This window comes from Cervus canadensis, chromosome 22 (genome assembly GCF_019320065.1).
Source record: "Cervus canadensis isolate Bull #8, Minnesota chromosome 22, ASM1932006v1, whole genome shotgun sequence".
Lineage (NCBI taxonomy): Eukaryota > Metazoa > Chordata > Mammalia > Artiodactyla > Cervidae > Cervus > Cervus canadensis.
In genome coordinates, this window is record NC_057407.1 from 12,585,674 (window position 1) to 12,608,314 (window position 22,641).

Below are 22,641 nucleotides of genomic sequence, written 5' to 3' on the forward strand. Positions count from 1 at the left end.
TAGGTTCAAATATACCTTTATTAATCAAAACAGGAATCATGGTAATCAACACATTTTTGCCAATGAGAAATAAGTTTGCTTATGCCTGTAGCATAAAAATCCATGCTTTGGGATTCAACAAACTCTTAGAAAGCATTTTCTGCCTCCTGCTGGTTGTGGAAGCATTTTCCCTGCAAAAAGTTGCCAAGATGTTTCAAGAAGTGGTAGTCAGTTGGCAAGAGGTCAGGTGAATATGGCAGATGAGGCAAAATCTTTATAGTCCAATATGTTCAATTTTTGAAGTGTTGGTTGTGTGACGTGTGGTCAGGTGTTGTGGAGGAGAACTGGGCCCATTCTGTTGACCGATACCAGTTGCAAGCATTGCAGTTTTCAGTGCAGTTTGGTTCAGCTGCTCAGTCATGTCCGACTCTTGTGAGTTTTCAGTGCATCTCATCGACTGGCTAAGCATACTTCTCAGATGTAATGGTTCTGCCAGGATTCAGAAAGCTGTAATGATCAGACAGGCAGCCAAACAGTGACCATCACCTTTCTTGGATGTAAGGTTGGCTTTGGGAAGTGCTTTGGAGCTTCTTCTCAGTCCAGTCACTGAGTGAGTGGGTCATCACCGGTTGTCATATAAAATCCATTTTTCATCGCACGTCACAATCCAATCAAGAAGTGGTTCATTGTTGCATTGAATAAAAGAAGATGACACTTCAAAGTGACGGTATTTTGATTTGTGGTCATCTCATGAGGTAACCACTTATCAAGCTTTTTCACCTTTCCAATTTGCTTCAAATGCCAAACGAATATAGAATGGTCAATGTTGAAGTGTTCAGCAACTTCTCGTGTAGTTTTAAGAGGATGAGCTTTGATGATCCTTTCAATTGGTCATTGTCAACTTCCGATGGCCAGTCACTAAGGAGCACAGTGGCTTAAAGCTCCTCATCTTTAAGGCTCTCACCTCCTTTGCAAAACTTCTTGAGCCACTACTGAAGTACACATTCGTTAACAGTTTCTGGGCCAAATGCGTTGATGTTGTGAGTTGTCTCCGCTGCTTTATGACCCATTTTGAACTTGAATAGGAAAATTGCTCAAATCTGCCTTTCATCTAACATCATTTCCCTAGTTTAAAATAAATACAAAATAAACAGCAAGCAATAAGTCACTAGCAAAAAGATATAAAGTAAGAAATGTGTATTAAAATGATGTATAACATAACCACATTTATAAAAGAATGTATTCTGATATCAAACAGCGAAGTTCAACAATGCAAGACCACGATTATTTTTGTACCAACCTAATAACTGGTATATGATTTGCACTTCAAAAGTATCCACACCATGAAAGACAGAATGAGGAACTGTTATGCATTGGAGGAGACCATGGAAACACAACAACTAAGTACAATGTGGCCATCATAACCACTGGGAAGTGAGGGGGCTTCTGAAAAGGAGAGGACAGACAGGGAAAGCATGCATCCTGTGTAAAACTTCCTTTTTATTCTAATCACTAACCTGCTGTACTCCTGAAAGGTAATCACTATCCTAAATTATAACACTACAGTCTAACACTGCCTGTGTTTCAGCAATATGTGGGCAAAATTATGCAGTATGAATGCTTCTCTTGCCCAACACTGCTTATGTGATTTGTTTGTGCTGTTGCACATAACAGTACTTGATCTCTTTTCACTCTTGTATAGTGTTCCATTATACACATTTGCCATAATTTATCCATTCTAATTCTTCTAGGAGAAGACACTCTGGATAGTTCACAGTTTTGGAAGACTACTAATAACACTGTCATGACTATAAGAATAGATCTGTGTGTCACTTGCATACCTACATGAGTTCTTAAAATAAAAAGATATGGCCAAGCTGTTTCCCAAAGTGGCTGCACCAATGTACTCTCCCAATAGTGTACAAGAAATCTTCTTGCTCCAACATTCTAACAAATATTACTGTATTTTCAACCTTTTTCATTTTAACCATCTTGAAGCATGTATTATCTCGTGGTGATTTTAATTTGTATTATTATTAATAGAGTTGAGAATTTTTATATTTTACTAGCCACTTAGATTTCTTCTTCTGAGGAATGCCTAAATTTTTTGCCAACTTTTTGGTCAACATTCCAGGTATCAGTTTGCTAATTACTTGTATTACAAATATCATTTTCTTGATGGTGTTGTCTAATAAACAGAAGTTATTAATTGCAATATACTCTGATCCATCAATATTTTTCCTTTAAAAGGTTAATTAATTTTCTGTATTTTTAAACAAATTCTTCCTATCCCTAGAGGTCATAAGATATATCAATACTACTATATTATTTTCTAGAAGCCTTTCATATGGAGAACTAATATCCACCCTGAGTTAATCTCTATCTGTGGTATTAGGTTGAGGCCAGGTTTTACTTATTTGAATCAGCTTGTCAATTTCTACCTAAATTTTTTTGGTGTTTCATTTGAGTTGCAGTAAATCTACAGATCTGTTTGGGAAAAACTGACATCTTAACAATAATGAGTCTTCCATTATATGAACAAGGCATATTCCTTCATTTTAACTTATTTCAATAAAGATTTGTGTCTCTTTGCAAATATCTTACATTTATTTGATGTTTTTTATGTTATTGTAAACCACATCTTTCAGTTTCCATTTTTGTCTGTTACTAGGATATAGAAATATAATAGTTTTTTATATCTATCTTGTATTTAAAAATCTTGCAAAAATTACTCATTAATTCTAATAATATAGTTGTACATTATTTTATTCATCTGTAAATAATGATTATTTTCTCCTTCCTTCTCAATTTTTAAACATTAAAATTGTTTTTCTTACCTTATTGTATTGGTTAGATCCTCCAATACAATTATCAAATAGGGATCATGCTAACCAGCATAATTTTTGTCTTATTCCATAATAAAAAGAAATATGGATCATATTACTATTAATAATTTTCTGTAGATTTTGTATATATACACATCATCAAATTAAGGAAATTCTCATCTATAGATTGCTAAGATCATAAGCGGATATGGAATTTTATCAATAATTTTCTTTATATATTGAGATAATAGTAAAAATTTTCTCCTTTACTCTACTACTATGGTGAATTATGCTCGTTTATTTTCAAATGTTAAGCCATCCTGCATTCCTGAAAAAAATCGACTTGTTATTAATGTATTATCCTTTTTAAATATAGCTACATTCAGTTTGGTATTACTTTGTATGAAGCTATTTTTGCATCAGTCATTATAAGTGACCCATCTCTGTAATTTTCTCTTCTTGAATTATTAGGTTTGGTATCAAGGTTGTGCTGATCTCTAAACAAACCAGTACCCTACAATTAACATAGGATCGAATGACCAGACAGAAAGGAACAGAAGACTTAAACAAGATTATAAATCAACGAGACCTAACAGACATAAAGAGACTACTCAGCAACAAGAGAATACACATTCCTCTCAAATGAACATGGAACATTCTCCAGGATTGACCATAATGTTAGAAGAAAAATTAAAAAATCATACAAAGTACCTTTTCTGATCTCAATGGAATAAAACTTGAACTCAGTAACACAAGGAAAACTAAAAAATTCACAAATATGTGGACATTAAACACACTGTTAACCAATAGATCAAAGAAGAAATCACAAAGGAAATTAGAAAATTCTTTGCGACAAGTTACAACAAAAATTGGGCTTCCCTTGTGGCTAAAGAATCTGCCTGAAATACGGGAGAGAAGAAAGCAGCATCGTGAAATACATCCAAAATGTTCTGTTCTTCTTAACAAGACTAATCCTCAAGAAAAACTATTTTACTAGGTCCTAACCAACTACAGTGAACAGAACCTTACTGATCTAGGGTAAGGAAAATACCCAACTCCAGCCCCCTCTGGCCTCCAAAATAGGGGAAAGAATATGCACAACTCAGGATCACTAAAACACTGAGACCAAATCACAGGACTGGAGAATGCTTTTGCTCCCCTCATACCTTACCACCACATCAAGAGGGCTCCTGTACAAAAGGTGAGGCAAAATAAATGACAGCAAAGTACCTTTTAGCCTCTCACACCTATAGCTAAAACGAACAGTAAAATCAGCCTAACTTTTATCTGGATAAACAGAAAACAATGAAAACTCATTTTTTTTTTTAACTCAGTATATTATTAACATATCCAGCTTTCAACAAAAACTTACAGAGCTACTGAAAAACAAAAGACACATTTTGAAGAGACAGAGTAGATATTAGAACCAAGCTCAGATATGGCAGAGATGTATCATACCAGCAATTTAAAACTGATTCATACAATAAGGACTCCAAAGGAAAAAAGATCAAATGAAAAAAGATTTTCATTTTTTTAAATGAAAAAGGATCAGGCAGTCAAGCAATATAGTCACCACTTACATGTTTAAAAGACCCATAGGGAACTGCTGTGGACCCTGTCTCTTCCAGATAGTCTTCCCAGCTTAACTCCACTTCTTCCACTCCAGATCCAGCATCTGGAATTAAAACAAAACAACACAAAACAGGTAAGATCCAATGAAAGAAAACGCAATATATAAAAATATAAACTTAGTAAACCTAACTTACAACTTACTTCACAAGTTAATTTACTTTACACCCAAGATTACTAAGTGTTCTTTTTAAATAGCAGTTTCCCTTAACGCACTGGTCGGGGCTCCCCTGGGGGTTCAAATGGTAAAGAATCTGCCTGCAATGTTGGAGACCAGGGTTTGATCCCCGGGTTGGGAAGATCCCCTGGGGAAGGGAACGGTTACCCACTCCGGTATTCTTGTCTGGAGAACTCCATAGACAGAGGAGCCAGGTGGACTACAGTCCATGGGATCCTAAAGAGTTGGACATGACTGAGCAACTAACACTTTCACTTCCACTTAATGCACTGATTATCAATGAATCTCAACATCATAGAATGTGACATGCTATCTCCTGCTGGGACCCATTTGGGATTCACCTAAATGGATCATATAAAGCTGGCGAGAGTATAACTATTATAATCACTTTGGACCGTAATCTGGTATCTAACTGCCAAGTATTTGAGATCCTTAATAGGCATTTCAAACTTAAATTTTCAATCTCTTCTTCCTTAGTGTCCTCAAATTGAGTAAAAGATACCACTGGCTGATATTTTGGCTCAATCCAAAAACTGTGGAGTTATTCTTACTTTTTTCTCTTTCTCTCACATTTTACATTCAATCCATCAGAAAATTCTGTAGGTACAATCTTTAAAAATACCCCAAATCTAATCACTTTCCACCATCTCTACTGCTCTAAGTGCAAGGTCTAACAACAATATCTTTCACCTTTTAATCACACAATAAAACCTAAAATCTCTGGGAGACTGCAAAAGCCGTATATGATCTGACTCCTAGCTCCTGACCTTGCCATAGCATCCCCAACCAGCCTCTTGCTTGCTCACTGCACTCGAGGAACATTGAGGTTTGTTCATTTTTTTACTTTCTAACCATGTTCTCTTCTCACAGCCTCTGTTAGTTATCTCAGCTTAGGCTCATTCCCCTGTGTCATTCACAGCTTTACTTCATTCAATCTCTACTCAAACACCTCTTCAGAAAGACCTTCCATCAACCAGAAAGGCCTTCCATCAGTGCACATCTAAAGTAGAAGCCCCCAGCCTCTGCTTTCATTATCTTCAAAGCATTCATTCCTACCTCAAAGTATACCTTATGTCTTTTTATCTTCCCCACTCGACAACAAACTCTATGAAGACAGGAACGTTGTTTTGGAAAATCTTCTATTTCTGTCATAGCAGAGACTCAACACATTTTTGTTGAGTGAGCAAAGATTCAAACACTTCATTGTAATCCAATAACCCCAATTCACATAAGCTGCTTAAAAGCAGGGTTTTATTCACTGACATATCCCCACTGTCTAAGACGATGCCTAACACTACCAGGTTTGCAATAAACAGTTGCTGAATGAGTATACCCTTGGGGAGTCTATGCTTCACACAAATACAAGGAGGCAAGCAAATACAGGGATGATCACCACGGCACTGTTTCTAACAGCAACAGACAGAAGCAATCAGTAGGAGAATAGATAAATTATGGCAATCCTACAATGGAGCACTACTATATAGCAGCTGAAATGAATGAACGGATTGACATATAAATCTCAAAAAGAAAAAAAAATCATATCAAGTAAAAAAAAAAGTGCAGAATAAAAAGTACAAGATATAATTTAAGCCTCAAAACAAAACTCTGCAAAATAATGTTTATAAATACACGCATTTCAATAACCTTTGGGGATGTAGGGAAGCAAAGGTTAGAAGAAAAGTAAAAGAGACTTAAACTGTATTATGTTTTATTAATTTAAAAAAATGGAACACATGAAAACGTGTTCAACATCATTCAGTTCAGTCGCTCAGTAGTGTCTGACTCTTTGCGACCCCATGAACCACAGCACGCCAGGCTTCCCTGTCCATCACCAACTCCCAGAGTCCACCCAAACCCATGTCCACTGAGTCAGTGATGCCATCCGACCATCTCATCCTCTGTCGTCCCCTTCTCCTCCTGCCCTCAATCTTTCCCAGCATCAGGGTCTTTTCAAATGAGCCAGCTCTTCACATCAGGTGGCTAAAGTATTGGAGTTTCAGCTTCAACATCACTCCTACCAATGAACACCCAGGACTGATCTTCAACATCACTAGGGAAAGGCAAATCAAAACCACAAAGAGGCATCATCTCATACTCATTAGGATGGCTATTATCAAAAAGCAGAAAATAAGTGTTGTCAAGGAAATGAGAAATTGGAATCTTTGTGCATTGCTGGTCTTGGAATATAAAATGGTATAGTCAGTGTGGAAAATTTTTTGGTGGTTCCTCAAAACATTTTAAATATAATTACCATATGATCCAGCAATTTCACTTCTGGGTATATATCCAAAAGAATTGATAACAGGGACTCAAACAGGTATCTGTACATGAATGTTTAGAGTAGCAATATTCACAACAGCCAAAAGGTGGAAGTAACCGACCCAAGTACCCATCAACAAACGAATGGATAAACAAAATGTGGTATATGCATACAATGGAATATTATTCAGTCACAAAAAGAAAGGAAATTCTGATACAGGCTACAAAATGTAGATGAACTATGAGAACATTACACTAAATAAGTCAAGCCCAAAAGATCAAATATTATATGTTTCCACTTACTTGAAGTAGAGTAGTCAAATTCATAGAGATAGAAAGAAGAATGGGAGTTTCCAAGGACTGGTGGGGAGAGGGGAAGGTGCAGTTAGTGTTTAATGGGTACAGAGTTCCAAAACAGGAAGATAAAAAAGTTTTGGAGATGGTGGTGTTAATGGCTGCACAACAACGTGAATGAACAGTACACCTAAACATGGTTAAAATGGTAAATTTTATGTTATGGATAATATACCACAATTTAAAAAAATGAAAACAAATTTGGACAAAGTTTATTTATTATTTACTAATTTTTAATTCTGTATGGTAGGTACAGAAGTATTCCTTATGTTTTCCATTTGTTTCTACATATTTGAAATTTTTCACTAGAAATAAAACAAATCAATAAAGACTTTATTGGGGGCATCCCGGAAGCATGAGTCAATAGAAAGCCAACTTCCATCACTAGAACATAACAAGGCTAGACAATTCGTATTCATGGTCCTTGGCAAGAACCCTAGCACCTCAAGCAGCATGCTAGTTAAAAAATAAACAAATAAACAACAGGAGCAATAAAAGCAATGCATTAAAGGATTAAAATCTCCCATACATCAAAAAAACTACCTAAAAACTTAGAAAAAACAAAACTAATTAACGATCTGACAAAAAATGAGCAAAATAAATGAAAAGGGAATTTATTTTTTTTAATTGCAAATAGTCCTTAAACATATGGAAAGATGTGCAAATTTACTCATTTTTAAAAGAATGCAAATGAAAACTATACTGAGATATCAGATTGGAAAAAATTCTAAGTTTGACAACATACTCCATGGTAAGACAAATAATTAGGCAGGTAAAGTATAATGATACAACCCTGGTGAAAGGGGTTGTATTTTTGTTGGCAACAGCTAACAAAATTACATATGTATTTACCTTCTGATCCAGCAATTCCACTTCTAGGAATCTATCCCAAAGATATGCTGGCAAAAATACAAAAAGACATATGTACAAGGCTATTCATTGTAGTACTATATATGTAATACCAAGACTGGAAGTAATCCAAATGTCCATCGGTAAGGAACTGGGTGAATAAAATATAGTATATACATCCAGCATTGCTGCTGCTGCTGCTGCCAAGTCACTCCAGTCGTGTCCGACTCTGCCACCCCACAGACAGCAGCCCACCAGGCTCCTCTGTCCCTGGGATTCTCCAGGCAAGAATGCTGGAGTGGGTTGCCATTTCCTTCTCCAACATCCAGCATTACACAGCAGTAAAAAGGAATGAGAACGATTTCCACATACTGATGTGGAATAACCTCAGTACATATTAAGTGAAACAGCAAAACAGAGCAGTTTTTATTGTAGCTCTAATTTTTGCATAAGGTAAAAGAGATATGAATATATATGTAAATGCTCACATATATCTTTTTACATTTTAAAACATGAACAACAGGATAAAATGTAATAAAACTTCTTTATATATGGAGAAGAATAAAAAGCATGAATTCTATCAGCCTGAAAGTGGGAAAGTTGTTATAAATATAATTTTGATTTTATAATTATGTATATTCTTTACATGATTTAGAAACATATTTAAATTAAAAATTCTAAAAACTGAAAATGAACTTAAACAAACATGCCTAATGGTTGGTGGAAAAGCCACAAATAAAACAGAATCCCTTTAAGTCATTATTAAAATACAAAATTCTGACTGCAAACCTGAGTAGAATATATTTAAAAACAAAACAATGAAGAAATCCTTTTTTTTTTTTTACAATAAAGAAATCTTAAACCACACACTACTACTCTATTGATATCTGGAATGTTGGCATTCTTGTTGTGAGAAAATTATATGAATATTATATAAATAAATAAGTTTAAATAAGGATAAAACAATTTAAACAAGGATAAAAACAAATAAGTGATGATACTAAAGATTATAAAACAACACATTTTCAAAAGAAAAGAGACAAAGAAAAAGATATAAAATAAAAAAAGAAAATCCCTGTAATTTTATAAAATTATAAATATCTGATTAAGCCATCTCATTTTCTTTTCTCTTCAAAAGATGTGTATTTTGGAACTTTGCTGGCAGTCCAATGCTTGAGACTCCACCCTTCCAATGCAGGGGGCTCGGGTTCAATCCCTAGTCACAGAACTAGGATCCCCCACACTGCACATCAAACAAACAAACAAAATGATGTGTATTTTCCAGCTATGTTTAGGGATGAGACCTAGAAGAAATGGCAAGCTGCTATCAATGAGCACCCCAGCATCTAGGCTGTAGACTATAAATATCATATCCACTTAAAAAAAAAAAAAAAGCTTCTCAGAGAAATGTCAGATTGCAAAAAGTTGGGGCAGGAAATGTACAGGAGGAACCTCAGAATCTTACTATGCCAGAAAGCAAGGACTAAAACTATCAGAGATATAATGACATCTCATCCAAAGAACACAGGAACCAATCTGAAACAACTCTCACTGCTCGAGAATGGAACAATTTGATCATCAAATGAATGATGACAGCAACGGACTCAGATTCCCACGTAATATATATTATACATGCGATGTACATGCTGTATGAGTTAACAACAACATCTAAAACAAAAGAGAACAAGTCAACTTCCTAAATAGCAAAGTGAATACCTTACTCTTTCAGAAAAGCAGCAAAAATACTGGCTAAACGATGAAAGTTGACTACTTCAAAGTTCTGAAATTAACTAAAGGCAAAAAAAAAAACAAACTGAAAAGCATCTATTCAAGACAAGTTACTGAACCTCTGTCAGAAGAGTGGGACTGTGGCACTTTAAGTTGGTCCTATTCCCATCTTTCATTCCTCCTCAGCTAAAAAAAGAAATTTTAGAACTGAAAATATAATAAACAAAAAACAAAACAAACCCCTCCATAGATAAGCTCTATAAGCAGAATGAGGAGAACAAAGAATTACTAAAATTAAAGAGCAATAGAAAACACCCAATTTAAACAACAAAGAGAAAAAAATGAAAAGAGCCTCACAAAACTGTGCAACAATAACAAAGATTTAACAAAAGTGTCTTCAGGGTCCCAAAAGAAGAGAAAGAACAGGGCAGTAAAAGTCCCAGAAGAAATAATAGCTGAAAACATTTCAAATTTGTCAAAAAAGCCTACAGTTTCAAGAAGCTGAGAAAACTCCAAACAAGATAAACCCAAGGAAATCTGTACACAGACACACAGAGTCAAACTACTGAAAATGAAAGACAAAAAATCTTGAAAGCAGCAAGAGAACAATACCCCTTCTAAGGGACGTGACCAGAGACAGGGAAACTAATAATGTTATCACCAATAGACCTACCCTAGAAAAATGGCTAAAGGAAATTCTATAAACAGAAGTGAAATGATAGTAGAAGGAATCTTGGAAAATCAGGAATGAATAAAGAACAAAAAATAAAAATAGTGGAAAACATTATTATGAAACATTTTTCCTTCTTCAATTTCTAAATTATATTTGACAGCTGAAGCAAAAAAAAAAATTTTTTTTTTTTGGCCATACCACAAGGCATGTAGGATCTTAGTTCCCTGACCAGGGATAGGACATGCAACATCCTGCATTGGAAGTGCAGTCTTAACCACTGGACAGCCAGGAAAGTTCCCCCAAATTTTAACAATATCTGATGTGGTTCTCAAAATATGTAGAGAAATATTTAAGACAAGATTTTTTATTATAAATAAAAGTAGGTAAAGAGATATAAGAAGCAGGTAAAATTTCTACACTTCACTCTAACAAAATGATAACATCAGCAGAGTGGGATATGTTAGGTATACATAATACCTAGAGCAACCACTAAAAAATCTACACAAAGAGATACACTCGAGAACAGTATATAGGGCTTCCTTGATGATCAACTGGTTAAGAATCTACCTGCCAACTCAGGGGATATAGGTTCGATCCCTGCTCCAGGAAGATCCCACATGCCATGGGGCAACTAAGCCTGTGCGCCACAACTACTGACCCAGCGCTTTAGAGCCCGCAAGCCGCGATCTCTGAAGCCTGTGTGCCTAGAGGCTGTGCTATGCAACGAGAGAAGCCACCCCAGCGACAAGCCAGTGCACTGCGACGAGAGGCTAGGCCCTGCTCTCCGCAACCAGAGAAAGCCTGCACAGCAACAAAGACTCAAGCAAACAAAATCTTTAAAAAAAAAAAAAAAAAAAAAAAAAACACTGTAGAGACAAATCAAAACAAAATTCTAAAAACATTTTCAAGTATCCCACAGGAAGATAGGAAACGGAACAAAAAATAGAGAAAACAAAAACCAACAGATGTTAAAAAAAAAAAAAAAGGCACACATGAGCCTTAACATAAGTGTAAATGGTCTAAACACACCAATTACAAGACTGAAAAAAAATTTTTTAATGACTATATGGTTTTCTAAGAAAGTTACTTCAAATATAATGATTCACAGAGGTTGAAAGTGAAAGAATGAAAAGGATATACCATGGAAATGTTAATAAAAAAAGAGTATGAATAGGTAAAATCTATAGAGACAGAAAGTAGACATGATCTCCAGAGGCTAGATTAAGCAAGAAATAACTGCCAATGGTTTCTTCTGAGGAGTGATGAAAATGTTCTGGAATTAGGTAGTAGTGCTTGTGAATACACTAAAATCCATTGAATTGTGTATTTTCAAATGGTAAATTTTATAGCATGTGAATTGTATCTCAAAAAAAGTACTTCAAAAAAGTTGTTAATTAAAAAGCAAACGAACAATATGACTGATAAATGAGCCAAAACTACGATGACATGGTACTGAAGAGGATATAGGGATGGCAAGTAAGAACCTGTTCAACATCACTAGCCATTAGGGGAATGCAAAGTAAGACCAAGATGATCTGTTAATTTATCAGCACGACTTAAATAAAAATAGTGACAATACCAAATGGCTGCGAGGATGTGAAGAAATCAGATCTCATACATTGCTGGAAAGAATGTATATAGTATAGCCACTCTGGAAAGTAGCTGTGCTCCTGGGCATTTATCCCAGAAAAATGAAATCTTATGTATATGAGTATTCATAGCAGCTTTATTCATAAAAGCCAAAAGCTGGAAGCAACCAAAATGTACTGCAACAGATGAATGGGTAACCAAACGGCAGTATATCCACAGAATACTACCAAGCAATAAAAGAGAACAGATTCCTAATATATTCAAGAATCTGGATGGATATCTCAGGGGCATTACTTTGAGTGAAAAAAAGCCCATCTCAGAAACTCACATACTGTGGTTCTACTTATGTAACATTCTGGAAATGACAAAATTATAGAAGAAATGATTAATGGTTACCTGGGGTTAGGGAATGCTGGGGAAGAGGAGTCGGTTTAATTGTGAAGGGGCAGTACAAAGGAGCTCTGTGTGGCAATACAATAGTTCTGTATCTTGACTGAAGTGACAGTTACAGGAATTTACACAAATCATAGAGAAATACATACATTTGATACATGTATCAATTTCCAGCTTTTATATTGCACTATACTTAAATGAGATGTAACTTACAGTAGAAGCTGGGTGATGGGTACATGAAGACTGTCAGAATCTTTGCAAGCTCCTATGAATTAATAATTACTTCAAAACAAATTAACTTTTTTTTTAACGAAGTCTGCTCATAACAGTTATTTACTTTTTCAGCAAACAGGCTGAGCACCCCTAGTGCCAAGGACAAAGAAAGATAACTCATATCTTCAAAGAGTTTCCCATTTAGTGGTAGAAAGATAAGCCTGACAATGTAACATAGGTGAGTAATGGAATTCTGCACTCCGAAAAACAGATTCCGCTCAGCAAAACCAATACCTGCATCAGTCTGCTGCTCCCCGTTCATTTCCACAGCACATGGGTAATCTCCTCCCCACACAGAGGACAGGCCTTATGGTTATGCTACAATCTGAAGATTACTTGCAATTCTCAAGCATCTGTTCAATGGGCATCGAAGGGTCCAAGTGAAAGTGCTGAAAAATCAAAAAGAACAAACACATTAACAGGCTGCAGTCCCGTGTTTACTCATTCATAAGACATAACACTCTGGTGGGTTGAAACGGCAAATGAAAACACACTGGCAGCATAGATGTAATCAGACAAAAATTGACACCGTTTCTAGTTTTGAAGACGTGTGTGTGTGTGTTGACACAGAGAGAGCAAGCTATTAAGATCTTGATATCTAAAAATCACAACAAATAAACATATATATTTGAATCACTATCCCTTCAACTTAGATTATAATACTGAGCAGGCCTATCCACGAAAACTCCAATTCTTAAGGAAGTTCTGGGGAGTGGAGGAGGAGTTTAGCTTTGAAAGTTCTGTATTAGTGAGTAAGATTCAGGATACAATGTATTATTTTATCTAGTTTCCCATCTCATTTACCTAGAATATTATGCAGAACCAAAAAGTATGAACTATATTTGTCTACAATTAGAAAGCACAATTCTTCCAAAATGAGCTCTGAATTCATTTATTCTTAAAAAAAAAATTTTATTGGGATATAACTCACATGCCAAAATGTTCCATTTTAAGTGTACAATTCAATAATCTTTAGTAAATTTACAGAGTTGTGTAACCATCACTATAATCCAATTTTAGAATATTTCTATCCCCCTGGAAAAGAACTTCCCTCCCACCTGCAGTTCTTCCCCATTCCATCCCCAGCCTCAGGCAACCACTAATCAACTTTCCGTCTCTAGAGATTTTGTCACTTCTGGACATGTCACAGGAATGGAATCATACAGTATGTGGTTTCCTGTATCTCGCTTCTTTCAGTCAGCATGTTTTTGAGGCCCATCCATGCTGCACATGGATGAATCTATTTATTCCTGCTTTACTTACATGCAAAACAATCTCAGATACTGTCTTACGTATGCCTAATAAAGCAGAGAGAGGAAAGAAGCTGCTGCCGAAGGCACAATGTGAACAGACCACAAGGACAACAACGCAGAAATCCGTTAAGGGTGGGACAGGAACTCAACAGCCACAGCTGCCTGGGTTACCTACAAGAGCAAATACCTCTGAACCTGTCAACAAGATTCTGAATCTGTATTCAATCCCCAGTAATGGATTCTCATAAAAACCTTTTAAACAGATTCTAGCTCCAGCTCCACCCACGACAAATATGCTATCTTATACAAACTACATTATGTCCATTTTTAAAATCTGTAAAATGAGCATAACATCCTTTTCAGCTTTTAAAACTAAAATTTCTTACTGAGCATAGAGAAAATCTTAATAACTGTTAATACTATGGATATCCCATCTGAGGTAACTGCCAGTTATCCAAAGTCCTTTCATACAACTTAAGCACTGAAACTCACACTTTCACAGATAGGAACAACTGAGTACAAACTTGGTAGTGACATTTAAAGCCTCTGAGCAAGCTTTCTTCTCTCAGCTTCCTTTTTAATTCCAAGTCCAAAACATTCAAACCATACCATTCCACCTATAATTCATTCACTCCCTATATTATGGAACACCAGTTCATTACCATCTACTATTCCAGGGGGTAAAGGTAAAGTAACCAAGAGAGACTTAGTTTCTGCATTCATGACACTTATTTTCAACAGGAGAAAGAAAATTTAAGCTAACAATTTACAACAATTATTTAAAGTGCTAAGAAGGAAAAGCAGCGGGTGCTAAAATAGAACATAATGGCAGACCTAACCTAAACTAAGAGGACACTGACATGGTCCCTGGTTGGAGGCGGTGGGGTGGGGAGGCGCGGTGAGGGGGATATTTAAGGTGATACTAAAGGTTGGGCGCCAAAGAATTGATGCTTTTGAGCTGTGGTGCAGGAGAAGACTCTTGAGAGTCCTCTGGATAGCAAGGAGATCAAACCAGTCAATTCTAAAGGAAACCAATATTTCCTGAATATTCACTGTAAGGACTGCCGGTGAAGTTCCAATACTTGTGGTCCCCTGATGTGAAGAAAGACTCATTGCAAAAGACTGTGATGGTGGGAAAGATTAAGAGCAGGAGGAGAAGGGGGTGACAGAGGATGAGATGGTTGGATGGCATCACTGACTCAATGGACATGAGTTCGAGCAAACTCCAGGAGATACTGAAGGACAGGGAACCCTGGTGTGCTGCAGTCCATGGGATTGCAAAGAGTCAAACACAACTGAATGACTGAACAACAAAGGGGAAACTGCAGCGAGTCAAAGAGGACAGAAAAGAAAGTGTGGTCCAGGCACAGGGAGCAGCACACACAGAGGCTCTAGGGCAGGGAGGGACCGAGAGGAGGCCTCTGCGGCTGAAGCTTCAGAACCCACCGGGTAAGCGGCACACGAGGAAACTGGACAGGAAGAGAGAAAATAACACCCATGATATTTACTGAGGATTTACCATGTGTGGGTACTATCCGAAGCACCTACACATACTAAGCCATTTAACAGTCTCAACAACTGGACAAGGTAACCATGACCACCATGAGGAAACAAGCTCAGAACAAGGACTACCTGCCAGGGTCCTACAGAAGTGTCCTGCAGCAAGAAGGAAAACCAGGTTTCAAACCTAGCAAAACATCCACACTCTACTTCCTCGAGCACTGTATGATACACTACCTCTCAATGAGACGCAACCAAGGGCTTCTTTAATTAAGCAGTGTGTGCGTGCTCAGTCACCAGTATTGTCCGACTCTTTGCGATCCTATGGATGTAGCCTGCCAGGCTCCTCTGTCCATGGAATTATCCTTGGAATGCATTGCCATGCCCTCCTCCAGGGGATCTTCCAGACCCAGGGATCCAACTGAACTCAGGTCCTCCGCATTGCAGGCAAGATTCTTTACGAGTTGAACCACAAGGGAAGCCCAAGAATACTGGAGTGGGTAGCCTATTCCTTCTTCAGCGGGTCTTTCCGACTCAGAAATCGAACTGGGGTCTCCTGCATTGCAGGTGGATTCTTTACCAACCGAGCTATCAGGGAAGCCCTTTTTAAATCTGTTTTAAACAGATCAAATTTGTTTTAAAAAAGGTCACTCGGAAAAAAAAAAAAATCACTCTGGACCCAAAGAGAGAAACCATAAAGGAGACAAAACATAAAAGGACAAAAAGGAAACAACGAAAACATAAAAGTATCAAATTTCTACATGGCAAAGACACCATAAATAAAATTCACAGTAAGACAATAGTTCTGAAAAGTTCTCATTACAAGAAAAAAATTTTTTCTATGTTTGGTGACAGATGTTAAATAGATTTACTGCAGCAATCATTCACAATGTATACAAATGTCAAATCATTATGCTATGTGTCTGACTAATATAATGTTATGTCAATTAATATTCAATAAAAAGGACAGTTGAGATAGGTGAAAATATTAGCAATATGTAAGATAATGGATTAATTAATACAAGGTCCTATAATTCAACAAGAAAAAAAGAAAAATGGGCAAAATATTAATAATTAAGTAATTAACTCACATTAAAAATCAGAGTTAAAAAACTTACAAAAATATGTCCAATCTCCTTAATATTACTATCTGTAACAGTGAGAAACCAGAAACCACATTCATCAAACGTGGATGAGATGGCTACACATATTATGAAACATGTACACTAGGAAATACTCTGTATCCATTAGAAGAATATAGGTAGATTTATAAAAGCATATGGGAATGTCATCTTTACACTCAGTGAAAAAAAGGCAAGTGAAGGATAATTTATATTAACTTTCAAAAATCTTGTGTCCATTGTTTACTTGGCTATGTGGCTTTCAACAAATGCCTTATTTGTGCCAATGATAACACTTATTAAAGTGGGGATTAACAGTATTGCACCTACCTCACCAGCTGACAAGATAAGTAGGATAAACCATGAAGAACATTTACCAGAGAGTTACATAGTAAATGCTGAGTTAATGTTATGCAGTTGATAGGTTTATTATTATTATTACTTATAATATATTATTATTTATTATTCCTATGGCAATAATTTAGTGGTCATCTCAACATATAGTCTTGAAACTTCATCATGGGTCTGATACGACAAAATTTTCTGTTGGTTTATAAGATTTTGCAGATAGCACCCACTGCTTGCACTCATCAACTCTTGAAATACACCGCCATATTTTGTGCAGTGAGCCCCATAGTGCAATAATAATAATTATTATAAATAAATCTTCAGAGCCAAAAAGATACGAGTTGGCGGAAATACAAGTCTTACACAGGTGAAACTAAGAATATAAATTTTTAAAAATTGAGTTATAATTAACATACAGTATTAGGTAAGTTTCAGGTTTAGTGATTCAATTTTTTTTACAATATGAAACAATCATTGCAATAAGACCAGTTACCATCTGTCACCATGCTAAGCTGTGAAAAAGGACTAAGACTTTTTCAATCTTACAACATCACTTAGATTTTTAAACAATAAACAGTCAGTTCATAGTCTTAATAGGATCAAGAAAAATAAAGTGATGAAGACTTTTGCTGTAGAACATCTGGCAAGTCCTTCTCTTTATTGCTAGTCTGCTGTCTTTTCATGCAGTGAGGGGAAAAAAAAAAGTAAAATATCCAGGAGCTTGAAAACTGTAAAAATTTAATTCACTTTTCATTTATTTCCTTTTATTTCATTTATTTCCTATTCATGTTAAATTGTTTTATTGCCTTTATTACTGATTTTGGCATTAGAACTCCTCTTGTGGTGACCAGAATACATTAAGAGCTATTTATGTAAATAAGCTCTCATGAACTAACTGATCTGGATCTTGTTCATCTTATTTAAAATTATTTCAGTGAGCTAAACAGGAGCCTATTACAGGAGATTCTAATAAAAGAGACCGAAGCCAAAGTATAGCTATTCTAAAATATGAAACACCTCTAAGAAATATAAATAACAATTTAAAAAGCAAAATTAATTGTACAAAACAAGCTCTGAAGTCAAACATACACAGGCACACAAAGGAAACAACAAAACCCAGGCAGAATAAAACTGAATTTAACTATTTCATTTTTAGTGATACATCAATGTAAAATAAAACTGCCATGGTATACTTACTTTTAAACAGAACTTTTAAAAGATCTAAAAGTCATCTGAACAACAAACAGCTACATGATGTTTCCCCTTCCCTTTATACTACTCGGCTCCACGATAAAGCACTTGATTTTCAAGGCTAAGATTAAACACTGAGTAAGAATATTTATTACGGAGAAAAGTTACAATAATGCCAGAGAGATTTCTATAGCTTAAGTCCTCAGCCAAATGATTTAACATGCTGGACATAACTTTTAAAGCGCTTTGGAAGGACAAAACTCAGTGTGACTATGAAGATATGACCTATTATGTATGGTGGCTGCAAGAAAATGTTTTAACTCAGTAAATATTTAACAGACAGTTAAAAAGAAAATTCCCACTGAAATGTTTGAATTTGCACTCCTCTCCCTCAACTCAACAAATGGAAGGTCAATAATAACTTCAAGTATGCTGTAAATAAGGTAAATGCAAACAATTCAGCAAATCAGATGCTCCACTGGGGGCAGATTTGCAAAGTTAACCTTGCTCCTGACAGTAGATGCTAGTGGTGGAGTCACTGTATTTTTGTCCCCCACACATGTGTAGATTTCAGTTGGTCTTTCACTCCCCACAAGGGTTAACCTTCACTCTCTGACCTTGTGCACATCCTATTTGACAGGCTATGTAAATTAAATATTACACTTACATCTGTCAAATGTCAATGTAACTTGATTATCAGGAGTAGAAAATTTCTATTGTTTCATTAAGTTGTTTGTTATTGTTGTTTTTAACCCACTGCTACATGTTGAACTAGGAACATAAAAATAAGTCTGTTAAGTTGACAAATCTTAGCCACTCAGATCATCTAAATTAAATTTGACACTAACTTAACTTTTCATGACTATGTAAACACAACACAGGGCATATCTACCTTAGTTGAACAAATCAATACTTATTAATTTACAAAAACAGTAAAAGCTTTCAACAAAAGCCACAACTCAGGAATACCCTAAGGTTCTGTGGAAGTCTGGATGGGAGAAAGTTTGGGGGAGAATGAATACACATTATACGTATGGTTGAGTCTCTTTGCTGTCCCCCTGAAACTATCACAACAACACTGCTAATCAACTATACATCAACAGAAAATAAAAAGTTTAATAAAAAGAGAAAAGAATACTCTAAAGAATACCCTTTTTTTAAAAGGTGAGCAATATCACATCATTAAGGAAATGGGTATCAAAACCACAGTGAGCTCTCAAAGCATACATATTGGAATGGCTATCATCAAAAAGAAAAAAATAACAAGTGTTGGCAAAGATGTGGAGGACAGGAAACTGCTTTGCATTACTGGTGGGAATAAACACTGGTGGTTGGAGAAGACTCTTGAGAGTCCCTTGGACTGCAAGGAGATCCAACCAGTCCATCCTAAGGGAGATCAGTACTGGGTGTTCACTGGAGGGACTGACGCTGAAGCTGAAACTTCAATACTTTGGCCACCTCATGTGAAGAGTTGACTCAATGGAAAAGACCCTGATGCTGGGAGGGATTAGGGGCAGGAGGAGAAGGGGATGACAGAGGATGAGATGGCTGGATGGCATCACCGACTCAATGGGCATGAGTTTGAGTAAACTCTGGGAGTTGGTGATGGACAGGAAGGCCTGGCATGCTGTGATTCATGGGGTCGCAAAAAGTTCGACACGACTGAGCCACTGAACTGACTGACTGAACTGAGGCATGGTATGGGCAAGAATCCCTTAAAAGAAACAAAGTAGCCCTCATAGTCAACAGAAGAGTCTGAAATGCAGTACTTGGGAGCAACCTCAAAAATGACAGAATGATCTCTGTTTCCAAGACAAACCATTCAATATCACAGTAATCCAAGTCTATGCCCCAACCACTAATGCTGAAGAAGCTGAAGTTGAATGGTTCTATAAAGACCTACAAGACCTTCTAGAACTAACACCAAAAAAGGTGTCCTTTTCATCATAGGGGACTAGAAAGCAAAAGTAGGAAGTCAACAGACACCTGGAATAACGGGTAAGTTTGGTCTTAGAGTACAAAACAAAGCAGGGCAAAGGCTAACACAGTTTTGCCAAGAGAATGCACTGGTCACAGCAAACACCCTCTTCCGACAACACAAGAGAAGACTTTACACATGGACCTCACCAGATAGTCAATACTGAAATCAGACTGATCATATTCTTTGCAGCCAAAGATGCAGAAACTCTATACAGTCAGCAAAAATAAGACTGGGAGCTGACTGTGGCTCAGATCATGAACTCTTATTGCTAAATTCAAACTTACATTGAAGAAAATAGGGAAAGCCACTAGACAATTCAGGTATGACTTAAATCAAATCCCTTATGATTATATAGTGGAAGTGACAAATAGATTCAAGGCATTAGATCTAATAGAGTGCATGAAGAACTATGGATGGAGGTTCATAACACTCTACAGGAGGTGGTGATCAAAACAATCCCCAAGAAGAAGAAATGCAAAAAGGTAAACTGGTTGTCTGAGGAGGCCTTACAAACAGCTGAGGAAAGGAGAGAAGCAAAAGGCAAAGGAAAAAAGGAAAGATGTACCCATCTGAATGCAGAATTCCAAAGAGCAAGGAGAGATAAGAAAGCCTTCCTAACTAAACAAAGCAAAGAAATAGAGGAAAACAATAGAATGGGAAAGACTAGAGATTTCTTCAAAAAAATCAGAGATATCAAAGGAACATTTCATGAAAAGATGAGCACAATAAAGGACACAAATGGTATGGACCTAAAGCAGAAGCAGAAGATATTAAGAAGAGATGGCAAGAATGTACAGAAGAACTATACAAAAAAGATCTTAATGACCCAGATAACCATGATGGTGTGATCACTCACCTAGAGCCAAACATCCTGAAGTAAGAGGTCAAGTGGGCCTTAGGAAGCACTACTACAAAGCTAGTGGTGGTGATGGAATTCCAGTTGAGTTATTTCAAATCCTAAAAGATGATGCTGTGAAAGTGCACTCAATATGCCAGCAAATTTGAAAAACTCAGCAGTGGCCACAAGACTGGAAAAGGTCAGTTTTCATTCCAATCCCAAAGAAAGGCAATGCCAAAGAATGTTCAAACTACCGCATAACTGCACTCATCTCACATGCTAGCAAAGTAATGCTCAAAATTCTTCAAGCTAGGCTTCAACAGTACGTGAACCAAGAATTTCCAGATATTCAAGCTGGATTTAGAAAAGGCAGAAGAACCAGAGATCAAATTGCCAACATCCATTGGGTCACAGAAAAAGTAAGAGAATTCTGAAAAAACCTCTATTTCTGCTTCACTGACTATGCTAAAGCCTTTGACTGTGTGGATCACAACAAAATGTGGAAAATTCTAAAAGAGATGGGAATACCAGACCACTTTACCTGTCTCCTAAGAAACCTGTACGCAGGTCAAGAAGCAACAGTTAGATCTGGACATGGAACAACGGATGGGTTGCAAATTGGGAAAGGAGTATGTCAAGGCTATATATTGTCACCCTGTTTATTTGACTTATATGCAGAGCACATCATGCGAAATGCTGGGCTGGATGATGCAGAAGCTGGAATCAAGATTGCCAGGAGAAATATCAACAACCTCAGATATGCAGATGACACCACCCTAATAGCAGAAAGTGAAGAAGAACTAAAGAGCCTCTTGATGAATGTGAAAGAGGAGAGTGAAAAAGTTGGCTTAAAGCTCAACATTCAGAAAACTAAGATCATGGCATCCAGTCCCATCACTTCATGGCAAGTAGACGGGGAAACAACAGAAACAATGACAGATTTTATTTTCTTGGGCTCCAAAATCACTGCAGACAGTGACTGCAGCCATGAAATTAAAAGACGCTTGCTTCTAGGAAGAAAAGCTATGACCAATCTAGACAGCATATTAAAAAGTAGAGACATTATTTTGCCAACAAAGGTCCACCTAGTCAAGGCTATGGTTTTTCCAGTAGTCACGTATGGATGTGAGAGTTTGACCGTAGAGAAGCCTGAAAGCTGAAGAACTGATGCTTTTGAACTGTGGTGTTGGAGAAGACTCTTAGGAATCCCTTAGATAGCAAGGAGATCCAACCAGTCAGTCCTCAAGGAAATCAGTCCTGATTATTCACTGGATGGAGTGATGCTAAAGCTCAAACTCCAATACTTTGTCTGATGCTAAGAACTGACTCATTGGAAAAGACCCTGATGCTTTGAAAGACTGGAGGCAGAAGAAGGGGACAATGGAGGGTGAGATGGTTGGATGGAATCACCGATTCAACGGACATGAGTTTGAGCAAGCTTCCAGGAGACGGTGATGGACAGGGAAGCCTGGCTCGCTGCAGTCCATGGGGTCGCAAAGAGTTGGATACAACTGAACAACAAGGCACAGTTTGAAAATAATATGTAGTTTCCTCAAAAATTGAAAAACAGAACTACCACATGATCCAGGAATTCCAGTTCTGGGTATGTGAAGTGAAAAAAAATGAAAACACTAACTCAAAAAGATATCTTATACCCCACATTCATTGCAGCATTATTT

The 22,641-nt window shown here is 36.7% G+C and overlaps 1 protein-coding gene across 6 annotated transcripts in view; it reads right to left on the reverse strand.

Moving 5' to 3' along the window:
* Positions 1 to 22,641, reverse strand: part of SFMBT1 (Scm like with four mbt domains 1) — a 109,107-nt gene that overhangs the window by 35,258 nt on the left and 51,208 nt on the right. For all 6 annotated transcript variants that reach the window (XM_043442538.1, XM_043442535.1, XM_043442533.1 and 3 more), the window contains 2 exons: positions 12,965 to 13,119; positions 4,385 to 4,479 (listed from right to left, as the gene is read on the reverse strand). In XM_043442538.1, coding sequence (XP_043298473.1) covers positions 4,385 to 4,479; positions 12,965 to 12,992 — 123 coding nt within the window. In that variant the 5' untranslated portion in view covers positions 12,993 to 13,119. The remainder of the gene's footprint in view (positions 1 to 4,384; positions 4,480 to 12,964; positions 13,120 to 22,641) is intronic.